The following is a 26,447-nucleotide window of genomic DNA, read 5'->3' on the forward strand; positions in this document are numbered from 1 at the left end:
CAAGTTGTACTCTGTTCATTTTGACAAATCTAGTTTTAATTATTTGTGATAATACTTAATTTACACAATATATTACAGAACATATTACAAGATTTGTTATGGGACATCATTACAGCACTATGTCTCTGCTATTAAATCCTTACTGTCAAATGTGGAGAGACAGTGTGAGAGAAAGTATGGATTATCAAATATGTAGGTTAGCAGAGAGCAAATTATGACAGTTGTAGCATATTTCCCTGTGAGACTTCAAACCTCTATTTTGTCAGCTGCTGTGACAATCATTTCAAAGAACACAATCTAAACATTTAAGCTGCCTACCAGGATTTTTTTCCTCAAGTAAGTCTTTCAAGGATTTTAAACTGCAAAGTCTTATACACTCACAAACTAACATATAAAAAATGGATGGTATATCAGAACACACCCACACACATACTTAAGACCAAAAACTTTTTGAGCCTGGATGCTTAAAGTTAGGATCCAAAACCTACATTTTAGGCACCCTCAGAAAAGCTTGCCTTTTTTTTTTTTGTTTGTTTGTTTCAAATTGCTTAGCAACCTCAACTCCCATTTAAGTCAAAAGGAGATACAAGTGCTCAGCACCTTCTCTCTCTCTCACACACACACTCCCTCCACCTGTATTTTTTAGGCACCTAAGAATAGCTTGAGGAACCTAACTTTAGGCACTCACGTTTGAAAATTTTGGCCTAACCCTTTCTGTTCAACAATACAGACCACAATTAGTGCTGCAGGGATAATACACAACAAATATATCAGGTAACAAAAAAAATTAATTTGCAGTCAATAAAGAGAAGTTTCTATACATCTTAGGTGATATTTTAATCAAATAAAAATTCAAGAAAATAAAAGATTTTGGTAAGACCAACTTCTATTGAAGTGTTGGCCAACTGTTCTTCCCAAACTTGGCTGCCTGGAGTTTTATCTTACAACACTTTAGAGCTATTAAAATTATTAAATATTTTACCTCCTTAGCCCCCTTTCTTCCCTTAACAGAGCAGATGGAAAGGCAAAGCCGAGCAGCACGTGGGAGATCAGGAATGTACATGTCATATGACAGCCATTCATTCCATCTGTGAGATTTTAAAAGTAAAATAAAAACCAGGGTAAAACAGAATAAACTCAGTACACTTTAGTTAGTAAATAGCCACAACTTGATATGGAAAAATCAGAATTTGGTCCTCCTCCAAGGATATTAAATATATACTTCTACTCTAGAAGAGCATCATCATCAAAATGGCTCTGACTAAACAGATCAGCCTCCTGCATGTATTCAGTCACGTCTACTGCTTTTAGTCACCAAAGTCCTTACTGCTTTACACTCTGGTTCGCCCTGCAGAACCAATGTCGCTCAGAGAAAGTGAGCTGGATTTTATTCCTTCTTGGGCATCTCATCAGTAGAATTGTTTACCAAATTTAATCAACACTTGTGCAGACTCCCTGACTGTAATTGTCAATGTAGGCCTAGTCTGAAGACATTGGTTTGCATGGTTATTACTGAGGATTTAATTTGGCCTACACAATCTCTCACTATTCATGAAGATGCATATGAAGTAAAGAAGTTGGCTTGACTCTCAGAGTCCAGTTTGAGTCACAAGAGCTAGTTAGAAGAAAATGTGTTTCTACTTGTAAATTCAGTATTGGGATCATTTGGAAACAAAAAATGCCATATTTATAGTTACATTACAATATATAGTCACCACTTTTAAGCACTTTAGTAGGCTTAAGTCGAGCAAAAAAATTTAAGCACCATAGAACATGATATAACTAATATGTAAGGCTGCGGGTTTGTCATGGAGGTCACGGATTCCGTGACTTTCTGTGACCTCTGTGACTTCTGCAGTGGCCCGCGCACCTGGCTCAGGGGCAGCTCAGGCAGCCCCTGTGTTACTGCTAGGTCAGTCTTGGACCCCCGCGCCCCTGCCAGCAGCAGAGTTTGGGTGTGGGAGGGGGCAGGCAGCTGAGGCATGGGATGGGGTGAGGCGGGCTCTGGGTGGCGCTTGCCTGGGGTCCCTTTGGAAGTAGCGACATCACCCTTGCTCAGCTGCTAGGCAGAGGCGTGGCCAGGCAGCTCTGCATGCTGCTTCTGCCCAGAGCGCTGGCTTTACAGCTCCCATTGGCCAAGAACCACAGCCAAGGGGAGCTGTGGGGACAGCGCCTGGCCATGCCTCTGCCAAGCAGCTGAGCAAGGGGGGTGTCGCCATTTCTAGGGAGCCCCCCCAGGTAAACATCATCCAGAGCCTGCCTCACCCTGTCCCGTGCCCCCTCCCACACCTAAACTCTGCTGTTGCTCGGGGAGAGAGGAGGGAGGCATGGAACCAGGTAGGGAGCCTGCTGGGCCTGCCAACCCCCACGCCCCAACACTAGCAGGGGGTCCCAGCCTGTGCGCCACCACCTATGTCCCACCAGAACCAGCAGGGGTCCTGCCCCCCTGCAACAGGCAGGCTGCCCTTCCCCAGCACCCGCAGGGCCCCCAGGGGCCCCCCACCCCCCAAATTTTATTCACTGGTATTTTTAGTGAAAGTATGGACAGGTCACAGGCCATGAATTTTTGTTTACTGCCCATGACTTACCTTTGACTTTTACTGAAAATACCCATGACTAAAACGTAGCCATATTAATATGTAAATAGACGCTCTCTGAAGAAACCCACTCCCCTCCCAAGTTGTAAAGGAAGTATTGTCACAGACAAGTGGAAGAAAAAAAAATTCAATTCTGAGGATATAAATGCTAAGAGGAAATAAATGAATGAAAAACTGTCATACATCATTTACATTTAGTAAAAACCAGTGTCTCATCACTCTTCTCCCTGACGTACACTTCCTTTTCCCGGGTATGATAAAATACTGTGTTTTCTTCTCAAGGTTAAGTTTCGCTACAAAACTTGGTATTTATAGATTCATAGACTCTAGGACTGGAAGGGACCTTGAGAGGTCATCGAGTCCAGTCCCCTGCCCTCATGGCAGGACCAAACACTGTCTAGACTATCCCTCATAGACATTTATCTAACCTACTCTTAAATATCTCCAGAGATGGAGATTCCACAACCTCCCTAGGCAATTTTATTCCAGTGTTTAACTACCCTGACAGTTAGGAACTTTTTCCCAATGTCCAACCTAAATCTCCCTTGCTGCAGTTTAAGCGCATTGCTTCTTGTTCTGTCATTAGAGGCTAAGGTGAACAAGTTTTCTCCCTCCTCCTGATGACACCCTTTTAGATACCTGAAAACTGCTATCATGTCCCCTCTCAGTCTTCTCTTTTCCAAACTAAATAAACCCAATTGTTTCAGCCTTCCTTCATAGGTCATGTTCTCAAGACCTTTAATCATTCCTGTTGCTCTTCTCTGGACTCTCTCCAATTTCTCCACATTTTATTTGTATTTACTAAATGTCAACAATCTACAGCAGTGGTTTTCAACCTGTGGTCTGTGGATCCTTGGGAGTCTGTAGACTATGTCTAAGATTTCCAAAGGGGTCAGCCTCTCCATTTGAAATTTTTTAACAGTCCGCAAATGAAAAAAGGTTGAATATCACTGATCTACAGCAATACTTCCTTTACAACAGTGTAATAAAAAGAATAATTTCCTAGCGAGCTAATGGATACTTTCCAAATATTTGCATAGCTATATTAATTATGATTCTGTTGAATTGTACACTAGTAAACTGCACAGGAAACAATTAACACTGGAGAAGAATACTTGAATTTAGTACAGGATGTCTGTTAGCCAATGAAAGTCAGAGAAGCCTGAAGAACAGTGAGTGCAACCTGTTTCAATTACTGCACTGTAATTAATAAAATAAGGCTGTAAAGACTGTTATAATTACAAACGAGAGAAAAGGTTTCTCCAAATACTTCATTTTACAGAGCAGCGGGATTGAAATTTTACCGTCTTCCATAAGTGACAGTAGGGGTTTCATCTCAATAGCTCCCCAGCATTACACACTCTGTACATGAAGGCAATTTCTGGAGTTCGATCACTTTTTAACCTCCATATAAATAATAAATGGGCACATACTCTACTCTCTGCTACAGACACTAATTCTGGGGTTACTCCACTGAAGTTAATGGAGTTACTTCAGATTTACACTTGGGTATCAAAGAGCAGAGTTTGGCTCTACAGAACTACCAAGTATTATCATTATTATTGTTGTTATAGACTTCTTAAAACATGTTGAATATATCAACTGATATGTTTGGCTATTGCCCTACAAAAGCAAAGATGCATAATTATATTTTCTTTGTTGGGTTGCCAAGTTGGATTTCCTCTGTTCGAAAAGGGCATCAGCTTTTAAAAATTGACTATGGTCATGGAAGAACTGAAAAGCTAAACACAAAATGCTAAAAAGCAGCATTTTCAAAGCAAACATTAAGTTCTTAAAGGTTGCAAGTGTACCAGTAGTGCTCCCTTAGTCCTACATAGACCTTACTCTTTGGATTTCTGCTTAAAAGGAGACTGATATTATTTAAGAACATAAGAACAGCCATACTGGATCAGACTAAAGGTCCATCTAGCCCAGTATCCTGTCTTCTGACAGTGGCCAATGCCAGGTGCCCCAGAGAGAATGAATAGAACCAGTAATCATCAAGTGATCCATCTCGTTGCCCATTCCCAGCTTCTGGCAAAGAGAGGTTAGGGATACCATCCTTGCCCATCCTAGCTAATAGCCATTGATAGACCTATCCTCCATGAATTTATTTAGTTCTTTTTTGAACCTTATTATAGTCTTGGCCTTCACAACATCCTCTGGCAAGGAGTTCTGCAGCTTGACTGTGCGTTGGGTGAAAAAATACTTGTGTGTTTGTTTTAAACCTCCTGCCTATTAATTTCCTTTGGTGGTCCCTAGTTCTTGTGTTACCTGTATTATTGTAGCACCTTGAAGCCTGAAGTCATGGCTCAGGAACCCACTGTGCTGCTAAGTGGAAGGACAGTTCCTTCCACAAACAGCTTGTAATCTAAGTGTAAAACCAAGAGACAAAACAAATGGATACAGATAGATGGGGGAATATAAGGACACAATGAGACAACAATGGTCAGAATGACATGCTGTGGCCTCTCTGCACCAGTGGCCTAGTTTTTGTCCAGTTTTTTGGAGCCATCACAGAAAAGGAGAGAGTTGGAAGGAGGATATTGATGTAGCTTTGCAGCTATTTACTCAGAACTCCTCTAATGTGTAAGGGTCAGCATGGGAGAAAGCACGAAGGTGTTTGAAAACTTAACAGTTAGAGGATGGATGCTGTCATCATTGACCAGTCGGAGGCAAGAGTCAACATCTTGGTAGTGAATGAGAGATGATAGGTAGTGCAGGCTGCAAGGGGCTCTGAAAGTGAAGATGAGTTACAGGTTTGATGCAAGAGAGAAGGGGGAAAGTCAGTGGAAAGCCATAAAGAAAGGGGTGACATGGTTAAAGCAACAGGCTTTTGCAGCAGCATTCTGGACGGTAAGACTGAATTTACCAAGGCCAGAGAAAAGGCTATTGCAGTATTTGAGACACGCATTGATGAAAGGCTGGACAAGAGTTTTAGTTGTGTGAATAGATGGGCAAGGTTATATCTTGGGGCTGTCATGCAGAAAGAATCAACAAGACATTGATGTAGGTTGGATGTGAGGATCTAGAGAGAGGTCCGAGTCAAAGATGACACCAGATTATGTGTATGAGCAACACACAGGCAAGTGGGGTTGTCCACAGGAAAAAGAAAAGAGGCAGCTGGGAGGCCTTCAAGGGGAAGATAAAGAGCTCTCTTGTAGCCATGTTGCACCTGAGCTGACAGCAAGACAGCCAAAAGGCTATTTCAGAGAGAAATGCTAAGATATTAGTTTGGACAGGAGACAGGAGTAGAAAGGTAGATCTGTGAGGTGGCCCATAGAGTTGAATTTGTGTTTGTGGAGGAAATTACCCAGAGAAAGAGGTGCAGAGGGAGAAGAGAAGGGGACCAAAGACAGAGCCTTGCAGAATTCCCCACAAAATTGGGAGACAGCATGATGAAGATCCTCCAAAGGACACGCTGAAGGAGCAATGAGAGAGTTAGGAGGAGAACTAGGAGAGGGAGAAAACAGTTATGGAAGCTAAGGGAGGATAAGATTTCAAGAAGAAGAAAATGGTCAACTATCAGGTCAACGAGGATGAGGATGGAGTACTTGTTCTGAGATATAGCTAAGAAGAGACCATTGGCAAGAACAGTTTCAGTTGAGAGCAAGAGACAAAAGCTGGACTGCAGAGGGTCTAAGATGGAACTAGAAAGGAGGAACTCCAGACAGCAATTGTAAACAACCTGTTCAATAACCTTAGAAATAAAAGGGAAACGGGAGATAAGGTGGTAGTTGAGATGTAATTAAGTTGGAGAAGTAGAGTTGTTCAGCTAGGAAGATGGCAGAACTTAGAGAGGAAAGAACAAATCTGTAGTGAAGGAAGGTCAGCCTCATCACAGAATTTCTGCTAGAGATGCTCCATTACATGGGAGCAGGAACAGAGGAAGCAGCTATTGAGAGTGAGCCAGGACTAGGGAGATGGTAGAGCGGACCTTGCAATGGGAAAGAGGAGCAAAAGGGTAAGGATGGAGGAGAGGAAAAACAGAATCAACCACCACAACCGTAGAAAAGAGGGCTGAAAGCAGACAAGTTGTTAGCATTGGATTGAAAATAAGAATGTCAGAATGTCCATCCCAGGACATACCAAGGGTCCATCTAGGCCAGTATTCTGTTTTACGACAGTAGCTGGTGCCAGATGCTTCAGCGGGAGTGAACAGAACAGGGCAATTGTTGAGTGATCCATCCCCTGCCATCCAGTCCCAACTCCTGGAAGCCAGAGGCTTAGGGACACTCAGAGCATGGGACTGCATCCCTGATCATCTTGGCCAATGGCCACTGATGGACCTATCCTCCATGAACTTATCTAGTTCTTTTTTGAACATAGTTTGGCCTTCATAACATCTTCTGGCAACAAGTTCCAAAGGTTGACTGTGCGTTGTGTGAAGTGCTTCCTTTTCTTTGTTTTAAACTTGCTGCCTTTTAATTTTATCCTGTGACCCCCTGGTTCTTGTGTTACATGAAGGGACAAACAACACCCCCTTACTCATTTCCTCCACACCATTCATGATTTTATAGACTTCTATCCTATCCCCATTTGGTCGTCTCTTTTTCCAAACTGAACAGTCCCAGTCCTTTTCTCTCCTCTCATATGGAAGCTGTTTCATACCCCTAATCACTTTTATTGCCCTTCTCTGTACCCTTTTCATTTCTAATACATCTTTTTTGAGATGGGGCAACCAAAACTGAACGCAGTATTCAAAGTATGGGCATATCATGGCTTTATATAGTGTCATTATGATATTTTCTGTCTTATTATCTAACCCTTTCCTAAGGGTTCCTAACATTGTTAGCTTTGACTGCAGCTGCACATTAAGCAGATATTTGCAGAGAACTATCCACATGACACCAAGATCTCTTTCTTGAGTGATAACTAATTTAGACCCCATCAGTTTGTATATAGAGTTGGGATTATATTTTCCAGCGTGTATTACTTTGCATTTATCAACACTAAATATCATCTGCGATTTTGCTGCCCAGTTACCCAGTTTTGTGAAATCCTTTTCTAATTCTTCACTGTCTGCTTTGGACCTAGCTATCTTGAGTAATTTTGTACTTTTCTACTTCACAGTTTATTCCTTTCTCCAGATCATTTATGAATATGTTGAACGTCATTGTTCCCTGTATAAACTCTTGAGGGACACCACTATTTACTCTCTCCATTGTGAAAACTGACCCCTTGTTTTCTTTTTACCAGTTACTGACCCATGAGAGAAACTTCCTTCTTATCCCATGACTGTTTACTGTGGTTAAGAGCCTTTTGTGAGGGATCTTGTCAAAGGCTTTCTGAAAGTCCAAGTACACTATATGCACTGGATCACCCTTGCTCAGATGCTTGTTGACTCCCTCAAAATAATTCTAATAGATTCTTTCCATTCAAAACATGGAAAGGTCAAGTGACTGGGGGAGTGTAATAACCGATACTGAAAAAGACCAAGTGATGGTCTGAGAGGGGGAACTCAGCAACAGAGAGATCAGAGCTTGGTGAATTTCCACATCAACAGCTCTTTTGGTGAATGGGAGAGTTGAACCAAGGCTAACAAGATCATCCATTTTCCTATTAACAATATGCAGGTCACATTAGATTTTTTTTTTAAACCATTTGTATTGTTTACTCAGCATGGATAAAGAAACTAGACCAGTCTGTTTATAGTCAATTCACTTTCTGGTCCTCATGAACCCAGTATAGTGCTGCTATGTTTAGTTTCTTGTCTTGGGTGGATGAAGCTCCCCTGCAAGAGGCTAATGCAAAAGGGATACGGATGCAGATCTGGAACGCAAATGAGCTATATCAAGTGATATAATCTTCCACCAAGAGAAAAGGGTGGCCTGTAATGAAACTTATGATGAGTTAAACTTCAGAGGTAGCAGCTGTCAGTATAAGCCACCTTCATTTCCATCCACATGATCTTCTTAGGGATGGAAAAACAAAAGTATGCCCAGCCTCTCACAGAGTAGGGAGCTAAAGTAGAGCATGGTTGAAAAGATTCCCTTTAAGTGGATTCTTGCTGCAGTCACTACAGAACTACACAACTCAGAACCTCTGATACAGCCACAATCCCTGTTGTTGGCTGCTAGGGGTATGGAGGGACAACTTTTTCTGAAAGCTCCTTTCCCTGAAATTACAATACAGGGGGAAAATGGCTATCCTGGAGCTTTGGAGAAGAGGCAGTGGCTGAAGACAATGGAAAAACTTTTTTAATGAATATGATAAGGTTCTGGACTAACACCTTTCATCATTCTTTCCCTAAAGAGACTTCCTTCCCAAACATCGATACATTCACTATATTAACACTGCAGATAAACTGAACAGCAGCAATTGCGAGAGAGAAATTATTTTTCAATAGCCATATATTATATAATTAACAGGCCTAATAGAATATCTATTCATTCTCTTGGAGAGCAGTAGTGTTTGCAAACACAATTTAAGTACCAACTAATAAACTCTTCTAAAGACATGCAAGGTCAATCAGACAGAAAATGTGAATTTGGAATTATTTTTGAAAACACTCTGGGTCTGATCCACACAGATATTGAGGCCCCACAAATATCATTAGAGCCAGAGAGCGAGTATTGAAGAAATTGCAAAGTACTTTTTAGAGATTAAGACCTTTTGTTTTAAATTCACTGGCATACATTTGTACCATGCACATTTTGTATTTACATCACCACTATTTGAAATTCCACATTTTGTTTTTAGACACAAATGAAAATAGTTTAATCTATTTAGGTTTTCAAATCAATTAATTTCCATTCTAGTGAATTGCTCTCTGATCTTCTCTTTGCCTAGTAGCTCTTCTTTACATGGGCCACACTGTATGACAATTCTACCTTTTCCTTATTTTTATTTATACACTTTTCTCTTCTCACTTACAAAACTCTTTTCTCTATAAAATATAGGAATGGATACTGTTAAAGCTCTTTCTATTCCCTGTCCTGCCATATTTCAGGGGCATCCTAATTCCAGACTTCCAGTTGCCCTGAAGCCCTAACACCATTTCCCCCTCCCTAGTGGCTTGTGTTGGGTTGGTGGCCATCGATTAATCACAATCCAACATGTTGATAGTGAAAAAAGTTTCCACTTAAAGCAGGGATCTCAAGCTCAAACCACCATGAGGGCCACATGAGGACTAGTACGTTGGCCAAGGGCCACAACACTGAAACCTTTTCATACAACGATACAAAAGTATAGTAAAACATGAAATATACTTTTATATAAATAACACACACACACTATATCCTATGCTATTAAAAGTCAATTTATTAACTTTAAAAACTAATGCAAAAAGGGTTTTAATAAAATATAAACACCTGTAACTATTCCTTATGTGGTCAATAACACTGACGATGATCTACACTAACAGTCTATCAACATAGCTGTAATGGCAGAAACTTTTTAAATTAACTATTCTTACAAAATACACTGCCACTTTTAACAAACATTCTTCCCAACTACTCTCAGCACAGAATCATACATGCTGAACTTCATACCTCAGACTGTTCATCTAGTCCATGAGGCCCGCTCCTGCCCCGCTCTTCCCACCCGTTCCCCACCCCAATCCAACCCCTTCCCCAAATCTCTGCCCCGGCCCTGCCTCTTCTCCACCTCCTCCTGAGCATGTCGCATCCCTGCTCCTACCCCCTCCCCCTGGAAAGTCCTAAGTACCACCAAACAGCTGTGAAGTAGGCAGAGGAGCGGGGACGCAGCGCACTCAGGGGGGAAGGATGAGGGAGGTGGTGGGTGAGGGGATCTTGGCTGCTGGTGGAGTGGGTGCCTATGGTAGGCCACAGGACATAACTTCACGGGCCACACTGTGTTTGAGACTCCTGGCAAAAGTGTGGTTTTATTTTGAGAAAAGCGATTCTATTAAACTGCATTGTGAGGTTCCCTGTTTATTATGCCTCACTCATTGAAAAACAATTGCCCAAACAGATTGTTTGTATTATGATATTGCCTAGGAACCCCAGTCATGTACCCAGATTCTAGTATGAGATCAACAGAACAAAGTGGTAGAAAACAATGTGTTAAGCAGCCAGCTCTGCAAACACACCTTGGGATCTGAAAGTCAAGCTATGTTTGTCTTTTGTCATAGTGACAGATTCTGCAGGGCAAACACTTGTGTAACCCTCTGAAAAGAACTGTTGCATGTTACAAACAGAATTTGAACTTGCAACTGGAGCTTTGCTAACAAGTCACAAGCCAGAACAGAATCCAGCTCAATTTCCAGTAGCTATGCTGGTTCTGTAGTGTAAAACAAAAAGGGGAAATGTTGCAAATTTTTGGGTCACAGACAAAACTGAATACACGTAGAGAACAGACCTGTTGAGTAAAAGGTTGCTGCTTTTACATAACATTTTACAAGACAAAATGAACATCTGCAAAGCCTAATCCAATTAAACAAATTTGTAAATGGAAATGAGTGATCAATTTAAAAGGAAAACTCCAGTGATTTCTTAGACAGCTATACACATGTTAAATAAGAACGTTTTTCATTTATGATAAATGATTTTCATTACCTCCTTTTAGAAAATAAGGCTGCTTTCTCCATCGGTGGGGCCTACTATCTTAATGATACTCCCCAGCCAAGGACCCTGCTTGATGGTAAAAACTGGTACTGACAGAATCTATTTCTGCTTTAGAAAACTTTGGAAATCAGATTTCCCTGAATTGTTTCAGTAACATTATTTACCTGGGATTGGAACAAGGTACCCTTTGAGTATTCACATTGTCACATAATGGTTCTCCTCCATGGTAGATACCAGTTCGGACATAGATCTGAAAATAACGTGTTTAAGCATTAGCACCTGAATTTATTTCAATACTAGACCCTAGTCCGAACAAAGGTTTTACTGTAAATACCAACACTGTTAGATGCTGATTAGAACCATGTGTCACACTTTAATTTCTATCAATTTGAGAAAAAGCTATATGGCATAAATGAGTTCACATACTGTAAAGTACTCCTACTGTGCTTCTGGAAGAAAATTTTAGTTTACTATCTCTGCATCACCATTTCAAAGTTAGTTATGACTACATTTCAAATAATAACTTTAAGTAGTAACATAACTGGAATTTATCCTTGATTACCAGGGCAAGCCATGGGGATGGACGGATAAACAGGGCAACTTCCAAGCACACAAAAGAGCTAGAGTGGTAACAGTTTAAACTGAATACAATTATCCCCCTTGTTTTTTCTCTTTCAAGTAAGGGTAGTAAACTCGTCCACAGAACTGTTCAAACTTGTCCCAGTTCTTACAGTAATGGCTCTTAAAGCATAGAATTTGTTGTTTTAAGATACACAAGAAACATCTTTACTTAGCTTTTCCTGCTTCTCCTCAGGTTTATTTTAGATAAACCACCAAATTAAGATCTGATACTACAAATTGCTAAGCATTCAACTCAGAACCTCAATGCTTTGGGTTTCATAGACTGTAAGCTACAGTAGTATGTAAAAAGGGAAAATTTTAGAAGTTTTATGATGCTTCTTATTAAATGAGTAAGACAAAATTCTCAGATTTGGGTGTCTAAAACAAGTGGCCTAATTTTCTAATATGTCATGTAATTCCTAGTACCCACTGAAATCAATGTCAGCTGAGGGTGCTAAAAAACTCTGAAAAATCAGGTAATGTATTAGGATACCTAAAGAAAGATTTAGGTATTTCAGGCAGCCAAGTTTGAAAGCATAAGTCTGAATTTAAAGGTAGCATTGAGAGCAGCGTGCGTGCACACCACTTTCAACTTCCGGAAGACACTTTCAGTTTTGTTTTGTTTCTTAAAGAGGCGTTTATGTGGACTTTTCAAATACACTGCAGCTTAACCATGATTTTTCCCTTATTTGATAGTCTACCACAGGGGTAGGTAAACTTTCTGGCCCGAGGCCACATCTGGGAATAGAAATTGTATGGCGGACCATGTTGGCTTTGCGAACAGGGGCTACTAACAGGGAATTTTCACAAGGGAGTTCTCCAGGTGAAGGAGGAGAAAATACAGCACCCTTGGGGTAAATGGCTGTTTGTAGTGTGTGTTTGAGGTTACTTGCTGTGTGCTGAGTTTGTGTTTGTCTGTTTGTTTGGTTGTTTGAAGGACTGTGTGCTGTGGCTGGCAGCTGGAAGCTGTGAGCTTCAAAGTAGGGTTTGAAAGCTAGAAGCCTCTGTTAATTGGCAGAGCCTTAGTCAGTGGGCAGGACTATCAAGAAGGCCAGGGCTTTATAAAGCAGTGTGCAAGCAACTAGGGAGCTCTGTGACCAGGGGCTGCTAAGAGGGAGTTTCGCAAGGGAGTTTGGAAGGGGAGTGGGAAGGTGGCAAGGTTCACTTACTGTTCTTTAAAACCTGTAAACTAAACTACATTCAAAACTTCTTGATTTAAACAAAACCCTTTCATTAACTAGGTAGCTGCAGGAGACAATGCAGGCAGAAGCCCAGCAGCGGGGGGGGAGGGGGGGTCCAATTTATTGTGCTGAGTGCAGCATGTATGATTACCTGCCCTGTGGCAGGTGGCATGTGTGTGCATTTGGTGCAAGGAGCTCCTAGCCCTCAGAGACCACATACAGGCTTTGAAGGCCAGGGTGGCAGAACTGGAAGAGCTAAGGGAGGCAGAGAGGTATGCTGATGAGGCTTTCCAGGACACTGTAGAATTGTCCCACCTCCGGTCAGACAGCCCCTGCCTGCACGGTTGAGGAGGATGAAAGGCCCAGGGAAGCAGACAGTCAATGAGAGCAGAGGGAAACCTTTCCGTAGTTCGGACCCACCTTCCAGATGGTGTTAGGTTATCCTCTCGCACTGAGGTTACCTCTCCGGGTGAAGGAACTCCAGGCACCAGGAAAAGGCAGGTGTTAGTAATGGGAGATTTGATCATTAGAAACATAGATAGTTGGGTTTGTGATGACTGAGAGAACCGTATGGTGACTTGCCAGCCTGGTGCAAAGGCTGCGGATCTCGAGGCATCTGGATAGACTTATGTGTAGTGCTGGAGAGGAGCTGGTGGTCGTGGTACATGTAGGTACCAATGACATAGGGAAAGGTAGGATAGACGTCCCGGAGGCCAAATTTAGGCTGCTAGGGAAGAGTCTGAAATCCAGGACCTCTATGGTGGCATTCTCAGAAATGCTCCCAGTTCCACGAGCAAGGCCAGGTAGGCAGGCAGAGCTTCAGAGTCTCAATGTGTGGATGAGATGATGGTATAGAGAGGAGGGGTTCAGATTCTTTAGGCACTGGGGAAACTTTTGGGATGGGGGGGAGCCTATACAGGAGAGATGGGCTCCACCTAAACCAAAGTGGAACCAGACTGCTGGCACTTAACATTAAAAAGGTTGCAGAGCAGTTCTTAAACTAGGAGATGGCGGAAAGCCGACTGCTGCAGAGGAGCATGTGGATCGGACAGAGACTTCTCTTACAGGAGAGTCTATTGATAGAGAGTCTCTGGGTTGAAGTCAGGAGCAGAGGATGGAAGAGGGCCAGATCAGATGAAAAACAATCAATAAAGAATCAGACACATCAGAAAAGGGCAGACAAACAAACAGTGACAAGTGTTTTACACAAATGCTAGAAGTCTAAATAATAAGATGGGTGAACTAGAGTGCCTTGTGATAAAGGAGGATATTGATATAATAGACATCACAGGAGCCTGGTGGACTGAGGACAAATCAATGGTACACAATCGTTCCGAGGTACAAATATATCGGAAGGACAGAACAGGTCGTTCAGGGGTGGGAGTGGCACTGTATGTGAAAGAAAATGTAGAATCAAAACAAAGTAAAAATCTTAAGTGAATCCACATGTTCCATAGAATCTCGATGGATAGTAATTTCATGCTCTATTACGAATATACCATCAGGGACCACCTAACCAGGACAGTGACAGTGATAGTGATGATGAAATGCTAAGGGAAAATAGAGAGGCTATCAAAATTAAGAACTCAATAATAGTGGGGGATTTCAATTATCCTCATATTGACTGGGAACATGTCACCTCAGGACGAAATGCAGAGACAAAATTTCTCGATACTTTAAATGACTACTTCTTGGAGCAGCTGGTACAGGAATCCACAAAGGGAGAGACAACTCTCGATTTAGTCCTGAGTGGAGCGCAGGAGCTGGTCCAAGAAGTAACTATAACAGGACCACTTGGAAAACAGTGACCATAATATAACAACAACATTTAACATCCCTGTGGTGGGAAGAACATCTCAACAGCCCAAACACTGTGGCATTTAATTTCAAAAAGGGAACTATGCAAAAATGAGGGGGTTAGTTAAATAGAAACTAAAAAGGTAGAGTGACTAAAGTGAAATCCCTGCAAGCTGCATGGACACTTTTTAAAGACACCATAATATAGGCCCAACTTAAATGTATACCCCAAATTAAGAAACACAGTAAAACAGCCACCGTGGCTTAACAACCACGTAAAAGAAGCAGTGAGAGATAAAAAGGCATCTTTTAAAAAGTGGAAGTCAAATCCTAGTGAGGTAAATAGAAAGAAGCATGAACTCTGCAAAATTAAGTGTAAAAATGTAATAAGATAAGCCAAAGAGGAGTTTGAAGAATTCAAAAGGTAATAAAATGTTTTTTAAGTACATCAGAAGCAGGAAACCTGCTAAACAACCAGTGAGGCCCCTGGATGATCGAGATACAAAAAGGAGCGCTTAAAGACGATAAAGTCATTGCGGAGAAACTAAATGGATTCTTTGCTTCAGTCTTCACAGCTGAGAATGTTAGAGAAATTCCCAAACGTGACCCGGCTTTTCTTTTGTAGGTGACAAATCTGAGGAACTGTCACAGATTGAAGTGTCACTAGAGGTGGTTTTGGAATTAACTGATAAACTCAACATTAACAAGTCACTGGGACTAGATGGCATTCACCTAAGAGTTCTGAAAGAACTCAAATGTGAGGTTGCGGAATTATTAACTATGGTTTGTAACCTGTCCTTTAAATCGGCTTCTGTATCCAATGACTGGAAGATAGCTAATGTTACGCCAATATTGAAAAAGGACTCTAGAGGTATGCTGGCAATTACAGACCGATAAGTCTAACGTCAGTACCAGGCAAATTAGTTGAAACAATAGTAAAGAAAAAAATTGTCAGACACATAGAAGAACAAAGTGTTGGGCAAAGGTCAGGATGGTTTCTGTAAAGGGAAATCGTGTCTTACTAACCTATTAGAGTTCTTTGAATGTGGACAAAGGGGATCCAGTGGACATAGTGTACTTAGATTTCCAGAAAGCCTTTGACAAGATCCCTCACCAAAGGCTCTTATGTAAATTAAATTGTCATGGGATAAAAGGGAAGGTCCTTTCATGGACTGAGAAATAGCTGAAAGATAGGGAATAAATGATAAATTCCCAGAATGGAGAAGGGTAACCAGTGGTGCTCCCCAAGGGTCAGTCTTAGGACCAATCCTATTCAACTTATTCATAAATGATCTGGAGAAAGGGATAAAAATTGAGGTGGCAAAGTTTGCAGATGATACTAAACTGCTCAAGATAGTTAAGACCAAAGCATACTGTGAAGAACTTCAGAAAGATCTCACAAAACTAAGTGATTGGGCAACAAAATGGCAAATGAAATTTAATGTGGATAAATGTAAAGTAATTCACATTGGAAAAAATAACTCCAACTATACATACAATATGATGGAGGCTAATTTAGCTACAACAAATCAGGAAAAAGATCTTGGAGTCATCATGGATAGTTTTCTGAAGATGTCCATGCAGTGCACAGAGGCAGTCAAAAAAGCAAACAGGATGTTAGGAATCATTAAAGAGGGGATAGAGAATAAGACGGAGAATATATTATTGCCCTTATATAAAATCGATGATACGCCCACATCTTGAATACGGATGTGGTCTCCTCATCTAGAAAAAGATGTACTGGCACTAGAAAAGGTTCAGAGAACGGCAACTAAAATGATTAGAGGTTTGGAACAGGTCCCATATGAGGAGAGATTAAAGAGGCTAGGACTTTTCAGTTTGGAAAAGAGGAGACTAAGGGAGGATATGATAGAGGTATATAAAATCATGAGTGACGTGGAGAAAGTAGATAAGGAAAAGTTATTTACTTATTGCCATAATACAAGAACTAGGGGCCACCAAATGAAAGTAATGGGCAGCTGGTTTAAAACAAAATAAAAGGAAGTTCTTCTTCACACAGCGCACAGTCAACTTGTGGAACTCCTTGCCTGAGGAGGTTGTGAAGGCTAGGACTATAACAGCGTTTAGAAGAGAACTGGATAAATTCATGGAGGTTAAGTCCATTAATGACTATTAGCCAGGATGGGTAAGGAATGGTGTCCCTAGCCTCTGTTTGTCAGAGTTTGGAGATGGATGGCAGGAGAGAGATCACTTGATCATTACCTGTTAGGTTCACTCCCTCTGGGGCACCTAGCATTAGCCACTGTCAGTAAATAGGATACTGGGCTAGATGGACCTTTGGTCTGACCCAGTATGGCCATTCTTATGTTCTTATGAATGCTCACAAAATTGGGATTGGGGTACGGGAGTAGATGAGGGCTCTGTTTGGGGGTGTGGGCTCTGGGGTGGGGCCAGAAAAGAAAATTTCAGGCTGCGGGGGGAGGGGGGGGGGGCTCTGGCTGGGGCTGCAGGCTCCGGGGTGGGGAGTTTTAGGGTTCAAGAGGGTGCTCCAGGCTGGGATTGAGGGGTTCAGAGGGCAGGAGAGGGATTAGGGCTGGGGTAGGGGCATGGGGGAAGAGGCTCAGGGGTGCAGGCTCCAGGCGACACTTACCTCAAGTGGCTCCCAGAAGCAGCAGCATGTCCCTCCTATGGCTCCTATGCTGAGGTGCAGCCAGGTGGCTCTGCATACTGTCCCATCCGCAGGCACCATCCCTGCAGCTCCCACTGGAGCACTGGAGGGCGCCATTGGACTGTGTAGGAGCCGAAGGGAGTCATGCCTCTGCTTCTGGGAGCGGGAGCTCAAGGGCCGGCTTAGAACAGCCTGTAGTTTGCCCAGCCCTGATCTATCATGTACTTTTAGTTAGAAAATTTGCTTTGAAAATATAAAAACTTTGCTAGTTGTCTGTATGCTCTGTACGCGCCAAGGCCCTGTCCAATACTCACTGGTCAGTGGGAGTCCTTCCACTGACTTAAGTGTGAATTAGGCCCCTAATTAACACTAGTAACTGGTATCAACATATACTGTTGACAAATTGATTGCCTAATTTGGTTAGAGAGGCCTATTGAACTGAGAGTGGCTCAGTGTTTTTATTCTGATTCTAGGCAATAATTTAACATCCATGCATTCAGAATTTCACTTACCTTGTCAATGTCTCGAATGTTTACATTTACATAGGTGGCACAAAGAATTCTTATCCTGAGAGCACTGTTTATGACCCAGAGAGATTTGGCTGAAGCTTCGCCATTCATGTATGGTGTAGCTGTAGAGATCCGCCTGGAATAAGATGGCATTGTAAAGGTATCCAGTGGCAGCTGGGTATAAAGGCTTTCCTTAGCCATCAGCATCAAGTTGGGCATTCGGCCAAGCATTATACAACTTCTTATGTACTGCAATAGTTGGAAGAAAAAAAAAAGGGGAGGAAAAAAAGACTGTTTTGCTGTATTTTCTTTGTAATCAACACTTAAAAATATTAAAGGAAAGCTTATATAAAATCCAGAAGGCTAAGAAAATTACATTTAATAAGCTCTTGTAGCAGTTATCTTTATAAAATCCTTTACATTGGTGTTGTAACTGAAAACAATGTTTTTAACTAGCTTATTGCACATGACCAAGCAGGCAGCATGATATACATATTTTAAGGAAAAAAATAATAATGTCTGAAGCAGTAGGACATCCTATCTGAATTCCATGTTTCCAGCTAGCAGTAAAGGGCTGGACGTGTCGTGTTACAATAGTGGTACAGTCTCTAAAGAGAAAGCAACACAACTCAGGTCAGTCTCGGTCACCAGGTCTATTGAGTAACACTGATGTCTGCTCCAGAGGGAGCAGCTCACCTACTCTTCCATCCAGTGGTTCCCTGTCAAAGTGATAGTTATTACTTAAGACAAAAAACAACAAGGCTAGGAGAAAAAGAGAGAAACCTAGGAACAAAAGAAAAATTAAGAACGACTTACCTATAATTTCTGCAGTGGAGGGATTCTCCATATTGTTATTTCAATACCCACAAATCAAATAGGAGTTAGAATATCTATTTCTAAATAAAAATGTCATTTACAGTAGTAATGTCCATTTTGTAATTTAGCATTCTCTCTCTCAGAAATTTAGGGGTGTATTTCCAAAAGTGCTCAGCATTGGCCTTTACTTAATCAGAAAAAATTCCCACTGACTTCAATGGGAGCCTGGATAGGCCAAAGCTGAGCACTTCCACTGCATTTTTATTTATATGGCAATAACTGTACACAGTAAAGTCAATTGCACAAAAATTTGAGTTAGTTGGCTAATATGAATTTTCATTTTCTGACTTCTGAATTAGTTCAAGAAATGAAACTTATGTCAGTCACAGAATCTTAATACATTATTCCCTTACTGCCCTCCCAATTTTAATTCTTCTAGTGTATTTTTAAATAAATCCATTAATTTACAACAAGTAACTCACCTTATACTGGCTCAGAGGATATTTTTCTAGCAAGTATTCATCACAGCCGCACACTTTTAAAATATACTTGCCCTGGTATTCTAAAACGCAGAGTTTTAGTTGTTCAGATGACAGCAACATACTTCGTGTTTTTTTCCTGATTGCTTCAGCAATAACTTGCTCAGGAACACAGTCATGGTTGATTTTTAAGGTATATTTCTGCTTGTCATTGTTCGGGGACACTATTACCCATATCACCACTATTATTTGCCCTGGAATAATGTGAAATAACATCAGATTCTATTATTGCCTATACATCGTCTTCTAAAGAAACTGGTCAGACTCAGAATTGCTTGTCATAATCCTTACTGAAAGAACATGCAGGCACAATTCACAGCCCAAAGTGCAGAGAACCTTCTGCAAAAGTGCTCAGAGGACTGTACTTACATTGACTTCTGAAAAAGCCATTCTGGTCTTACTGTCCAAGCACATGTACATTCAAACGGTCATTTAACTACAGAACTATTTCTAAACAACTAGTACTTATTCAGCCAATCTTATTCCAGTGACAATATGACTATTCTGTAATTAAGGACTAAAAAGATAGTTTATGTTTCCAGGATCATTTAATTCTATATGTTCTAAATATTATGAGAGACACTTCTGAACTCAGACAAAAATGCTAATAGCAGCTGGCAAATCAGTCCACCCTGTCACATAATCACTGAAACAGTTGCATTAATCAGCGCAATAACTGGATAACTCAAGCTGTAAAAGGTTTTCCTAGTTCAGTGTTCTATATTCTATGTGCTTGATCAAATGTGGCATGTCTTTTGAGTTCAACTCCTACTAAGCAGGTTATCCTGACTGAAGACAAAAGTGTGTAACCAAGTTGTAAGATGTTGCTACAGTGTATTAAATATACTACATAAATAATGATTCACCTGTCTGCCATCACAAATTGTACTAACTGAAATTTTTGTTAATAGAAATAAGTACCATTAAGTCATAGCAAACATTTGTTTTACCTTTATCTAGTTTACTGTATATGTGCTTGGGCAGTTCAGGTGAAGATTCAACATTTGGCGGACAGACATACAATGCTCTACTATGGGGTGCATTCACATCTCGAAGATCCACTGCTTCTTTACATACATTAAGAATATTTCTTCTGAAGTCCTGTACTTCTGGATCCTTAACCATATCAAATTCACAGACAGGCATGCCAATGGCAAAACCTAAGATATTGAAAAAATATTTCAAGTCAGTGACTAATAAATATATCGTAGTACATTTTTCATAGAAATACTATTTTTCTATTGCTGATAGAACAAACATCCTGTATTTAAGCAGCTTATAAAAGCAATTCAAAATATTTGTTCACATTTTATATTAGCCACTAGTCCTCCACTCCCGCAGCTATGCTGTACAATGAAATCATCCTTATACTGTAAGAGTGTACCAGGTAAATCTGGCAGCACTGCACCAGATGAAAGCACATGAAAGGGTTAGAATGGCATATGCTCACTGAAGTAACCTGGGGAGTTTCTGGGTCACCACTGGATGCCTCCCCCTGCCCTCATCACAACCAACATCCTCGACAGGAACAGGACTAACAAGACTTCCTCTGAAATCAGTTAATGAAGCTCCTTAAATTAGGCGGAGGAGTTGCTGTTACAGGACTCTCCCCAAACCTTGACTGGGTTTCACACAAAGTGCTCAGAGCCCTCATCAGCTTCCTTCTATACTTCCAGATCTACTTTACTGCACGTCAACTTTTCAATATTCTAGAATAGCTACAAGATTTAAGCTTTGACTGTCACATTAGGCACTTAACTTAGCTCTGGAAGATTCAGCAAGGGACCAATCCTGCACATTCTTACTCAAGCACATAGTCCCATTTACCTCAGCTGGACTATCCACAGAAGTAAATGTTTATAGGATGGAACCCTCCGATTCTGGGCGTCACTTCAGAAACATGCTATGGGGATCGAGGAGGCATGCAAAGTTGTATCAGCATCCCCATTCCCGCCTCCTGCTGAGGCCACAGTTGCTTGTGAGGGGTTATTCGGCCACTCCCATCCAAGGGGTTGGGGGGAGGGAGGAGTAGGGGTGGGGGAGAGGGTGTCTTCACTGACAGCTAGCCGAGGGCAGGTATTGAGCCTGATTTGCTTCAGACTCAGCTTTGGCCCAGGTGCCACCCGAGGAGCAGTGCTGATAATGCGGTCAGTAGGAGCTCCAGCCTGACCCAATGCCCCCACAGGCGCAGGGGAGACACCACAGTGCTAGTTGGTGAGGAGCTATGGCAAGTCTGGGCAGAGGGCCAAACCAACTGCCCCCTACCTCACAGCAAATGATGCCTCTGCTCAGATTGTACTGATAAGTGATTAATAGCACCTATTCAGGACTACTACTGTATTTTTCAACTTTCCTGAACTTGGAAAAGAGTCTATAGGGGTTCTCAAACTGGGGGTTATTATGTGGAGGTCGTAAGCTGTCAGACTCTATCCCCAAACCCCACTTTGCCTCCAGCATTTATAATAGTGTTAAATATAAAGAAAGTGTTTTTAATTTATGGGCGGGGGTCACACTCAGGGGCTCACATTGTGAAAGGGGTCACTAATACAAAAATTTGACAACCACTGGTCTATACTAACCACCTAGTTTATCTTAAGTAACATTTTGGAACACCCTGGGGGAAAAAGAATAAGTTCTCTCACTTGAGATGTCCCTATTACAATAAATGTAAGATGCATCTGTCAGAGGCTTTAAGATTGGCTCATAAAACTTATTTTTAGCATGAATATTCACTGTAGTGCCACATTCAAGTGAGCAGTAAAATTGCAAATTCAATGTAAAAAGTGAAGATTTTTATCACTGTGTTTTATCTACAAGATTTTATTTTACAAAATATAGTTATCTAGTTTTTCAGACGGATACACTGGAACATCATAAGAAGAAAGCATTTATACAAAACCGGTTTGCTATAGTGATTATTCCAAACAGTTCTTAGTCAATCAAATTGACCAAGTAGTGAGAAAAATCACAGAACATTATAAAAGAAAAGAAGGGGTGAGCCAACTAGTTTGGTTATAATTGTAAAACACATTGGTGATCAGTGCAGGATAGATGAATACAAAAGCATACTACCATAATTTGCATTATTAAATCAAACATTTCCACACGTTTGAAAAAGTTCTGCCCCTTTCTCTCCCCATCTCATTCTCTCTGTGAAGACTTCTTTTCTAAGCATGCTTAAAAAAAAAAAAAAAAAAAAACCACCCAAAACTATTTAAAATAATTATTTAAATCTTTTTAAACAACTGACTTAAATCACATTGAGGCTATGTAAAACCAATTAGACACTCTGTGTTAACACATTATATTACCATTTATAATGAACTAGCTTATTTGAATTTTACAAAATTGCTATATATAGACAAAAAAAAAATCAAAAATTAAGGCTCTGATCTTGTAAACATGTAAGCAGGTACATAACTATGCTCACAGGAATAGTGTCACTAACTTCAACAGGATTACTCATTTGCTAAAAGCTAAGTGCATGCATAAGTGTTTGTGGCACTGGGGGCTAAAATTGTATTTTATTAAAAACAGTCATTTCAAAACAAAACTGCTTCAGTGTTAAAGAAAATTATTTCAATATATTAAACAAAGTTATTGCAAACTTTATTTAAAACAAACAAACACACACAAAAATCACTCAAGTCAAAATTTTCAGAAGCGGGAACCTAAAAGTTAGGCTCTTAAGACACACAGTATGGATGTTAATGAAATCCTGGACTTGTATTTTTCATTTTAAGTGTGAAACTTCTTAGCAGAAAAAAAAAAACTCTACTAATCTGAAATTCCACTAACAAGCAGGAAACATTAAAGAAACAAGTAGAAAATATCCACTTGAGCCATATAAGAATATAAAATAGGGAGAGAAAGAATTAGCAACATATAAATAAAAAAAATCTGATTTGAATGAGAAAATATTACTTGATATTTTAAAATCATGATTTTTTATCCACTGTCTTGTTTCCTCCACTTTCCCCTTCCTTCCACACCCACAAACTCACACTACCTACTCATACTCACCCCTTTATACACCTTTCAAGCCCTAATAGCCAGCAAACTAAACAAACAGCACCAAAGATATGAAGCCAGAGACAATGCTTTGTTGAGAACCCAAGGCCCTCTCACCCACTTTGAACAATCCGCTAGGAAAGAGCGGAGTAGACTTAGACCAGATCACAACTACGTGCCACATTAGTATTTTTCCCCAGTGACTGCATTAGAATTTAAGTGCTTCAGAATTTAATTTTTTTTAAATCTCTAATCAGTCTCTAATCTTTAAGAATTCAAAAGTAGTTACAATGAGTTTAATTTTATACTGCTATTACATGAGGGCAGAACCTGGGAAAATTACCATTTACTCTTTCCCCCAGACTCACTTTAGGATGAAGAGGAAGGTTCTGGATTCCTAACAGGGTGCTGTTCACAGACCCTACACCCAGGGACTCATCTTTTGTAACCATCAGCTATCAAGTGCCTAAAATGTGAATTCCCCAAACACACTGGATGGAAGCACTCTTTCTTGGCACTGCACCCTGATTCTCCTAACTGCTGCAAAAATAGCGATTGTCTGCATTGATCAACCCTTTCCCAGCCTCCATTTGGGGTCCTCCTCCCTAGTGTACACCTCCAGTGCCTACCTCTGTGCTGCCACCTAGAAAAAAGTCATAAGCAACAACGTGAAATCAACAAGATTCTTGGTCAGCTTCACTGTTGCTTACAGGGTTCCCTATTAATCTGCTGCATATTGGAAAGGCTTTGAGTAGCCTACAGCAGAGATTCTCAAACTGGGGGTCAGGACCCCTCAGAGGGTCGCGAGGTTATTCTGGGGGGGGGGGGGTCATCACAAGCTGTCAGCCTCTATCCAAAACCCCACTTTGCCTCCAGCATTTATAATGGTGTTAAATATATAGAAGTGTTTTTAATTTATAAAGGTGGGGGGCGCATTCAGAAGCTTGCTGTGTGAAAGGGGTCAGCAGTACAAAAGTTGAGAACCACTGGCCTACAGGCTTGTTTACACAGAAAAGCGGTACTGTTTTACCTATTCCGAAATACAAAGTACAACCCTAACATCCGTTAGCTCTTCAATCATTACTGTTTCACTGAATATCTCAAATTGTTTCTGACTGTAAGGTAATAAAACCAAATGCAATCAGTATCCAGTTACAATGTGCTCTTCCTTGGCATTCAGCACAAGGATGTCACTGCTCACGCTTGGGACCATATGGCAAAATTACCATGGAAAGCAAAAGAAAGGAACCATGATGAAATTTTCCAAAGCAACTACATCTGTGTCTACACAAAAGTTGTATTGCTTTCACTTACTGAGAGTGATAAAACAGTACAATCCCACAGGTGCATCAGAGTTATATTGGTATGGCTTATACTCATACAGGAAGGTGAAGAAACCATTCTGATACAAGGGACATTGATAACTGTGTCCACGCTAGGGATTGTACTGATATAACTATTTCACTTAAAAAAAATTAACATCCCAACAAAGATAGTTATACTAGTACAAAAACTGCATATAAACCAGGCAAAAACAAAGACATTGCATCTGACTGACTTATACTTGGTTCATGGCTGGAAATTTATCTTCTAGCCTTAACGTACTTTTCCTTTTAAACAAAAGTTTTGAATCTGCAAAAGTTGATGACTTATTAGGGACAACTTCACATTCAACATAGTTAGTAGATTTTTCAAGCCCCTCTCCACCCCACAGTAGGAAGTATCTGTTTCATATTTTGACACTTTGGGTACGTCTATATGGGATTGGCGGGTAGCATTCGATGCATTGGGGATCATCTCGTCTGGACGCGATAAATCAATCCGTGAATCGACGCCCGTACTCCACCTCAGCAGGAGGAGCACGCGGAGTCGACGGGGGAGCTGCAGCAGTCAACTCGCTGCCATGAGAACGGCCAGGTAAGTCGAACTAAGATATTTCGACTTCAGCTACACAAATAGCATAGCTGAAGTTGCGTATCTTAGTTCAACGCCCCCTGCTACTCGCGCTCCAAAATGAGAATTGCAGCAGTTAAAATCCCAACTTTTTATTTGCACAACACAATAAAGGAGTGCTGGTTATATTGTGATCACTGTCTTCGCTATATAGCTCATAACACCACCCTTAATCTCTGCTAGACAGCTGCAGTTTTTGCAAGATGGCAGCAAATTGCAATCGATGAGAATCCCATGCTTATTTCAACTCGTCTTTCAGTATTTTGAAGAGGACAAACTGATTAAGTTAGTTAACTAGGTAAATCAGGAAGCTTTAAAACACAGAACATCTTACCAATTTCCCGATTAAGAATCTTTTCTTCTCTGTTGCCTACTGGTTCAATTACTTTTAAAAAAGGCTGAAAGAGCCGCAGGTCGCAAAGTCGTCGTGTTTCATCAAAAAATTCTTCTCTTTCTGCTTCTTGTGTAACACTTACGAAAATGTAAGAAGATTCATCTTGAAGGAGCTGATAAAGAGGGTATTTTCTTGCTTCTTTAAAGAGTTCATGCTTGATAGTCAGTAGTGTGGCCTCACGGAGGCATTCTAGAGTCACTATCATTCCATTAGGTAGAAGACATTCTACAAGGATCCTTGGTGGCATCAAATGGATGCCCCATAGTTCACCAGATGATGGTCTTGGAGGCATCTTCTTAATCTTTTGGTAAACTTACAACAGAAACCAGTTTAAGCATAGATTCCTACAGGAGAGACCTAAATAAATGTAAAACATTAAAACATATTAGAATGAAAAATATAAACCTCACAAATTAGAACTGATAGAACAGCTTTATATAGACTCTTATATAACCCCAACTGACACAGTATCTGAGCACTTCTGACATGAAATTGGGGCAGGACATACAAATTACTGCATTTTACCAAGGAGGGTGGGGGGAGGCAAACCCAAAGTCTTATGTCAAAGGAAGTTCTGGGGAAAATCCACATTTTTAATATGGATTAAATCCCTCAAATGGTACAATTACTAGCAACACAGATGTTATTCAGACTTGTTGCAAACTTATAACAGTATGCATATAGTGATTTGCAAAAAAAATAAAGTGGATTAATTTTTCCATTAAAAATGATTTGCACACTTATGCTTGAAACACATTTAAACAATTCTCTTCATTCCCCACTACATTATCCCCAATAATTAAAACTCTCACCTGTAAGTTATAAATAGCTTAACCTCACAGATGACTATGCTTTACAGTTTCAATTTGTAT

General features: G+C 40.7%; 1 protein-coding gene across 2 annotated transcripts in view; it reads right to left on the minus strand.

The window, feature by feature from the left end:
- The window catches only part of PIK3CA (phosphatidylinositol-4,5-bisphosphate 3-kinase catalytic subunit alpha), a 71,534-nt gene that overhangs the window by 20,760 nt on the left and 24,327 nt on the right, over positions 1–26,447 (minus strand). For both annotated transcript variants that reach the window (XM_030576606.1, XM_030576607.1), the window contains 6 exons: positions 25,516–25,932; positions 20,168–20,377; positions 19,161–19,411; positions 17,866–18,111; positions 11,290–11,375; positions 983–1,088 (listed from right to left, as the gene is read on the minus strand). In XM_030576606.1, coding sequence (XP_030432466.1) covers positions 983–1,088; positions 11,290–11,375; positions 17,866–18,111; positions 19,161–19,411; positions 20,168–20,377; positions 25,516–25,867 — 1,251 coding nt within the window. In that variant the 5' untranslated portion in view covers positions 25,868–25,932. The remainder of the gene's footprint in view (positions 1–982; positions 1,089–11,289; positions 11,376–17,865; positions 18,112–19,160; positions 19,412–20,167; positions 20,378–25,515; positions 25,933–26,447) is intronic.

This window comes from Gopherus evgoodei, chromosome 9 (assembly GCF_007399415.2).
Source record: "Gopherus evgoodei ecotype Sinaloan lineage chromosome 9, rGopEvg1_v1.p, whole genome shotgun sequence".
Lineage (NCBI taxonomy): Eukaryota > Metazoa > Chordata > Testudines > Testudinidae > Gopherus > Gopherus evgoodei.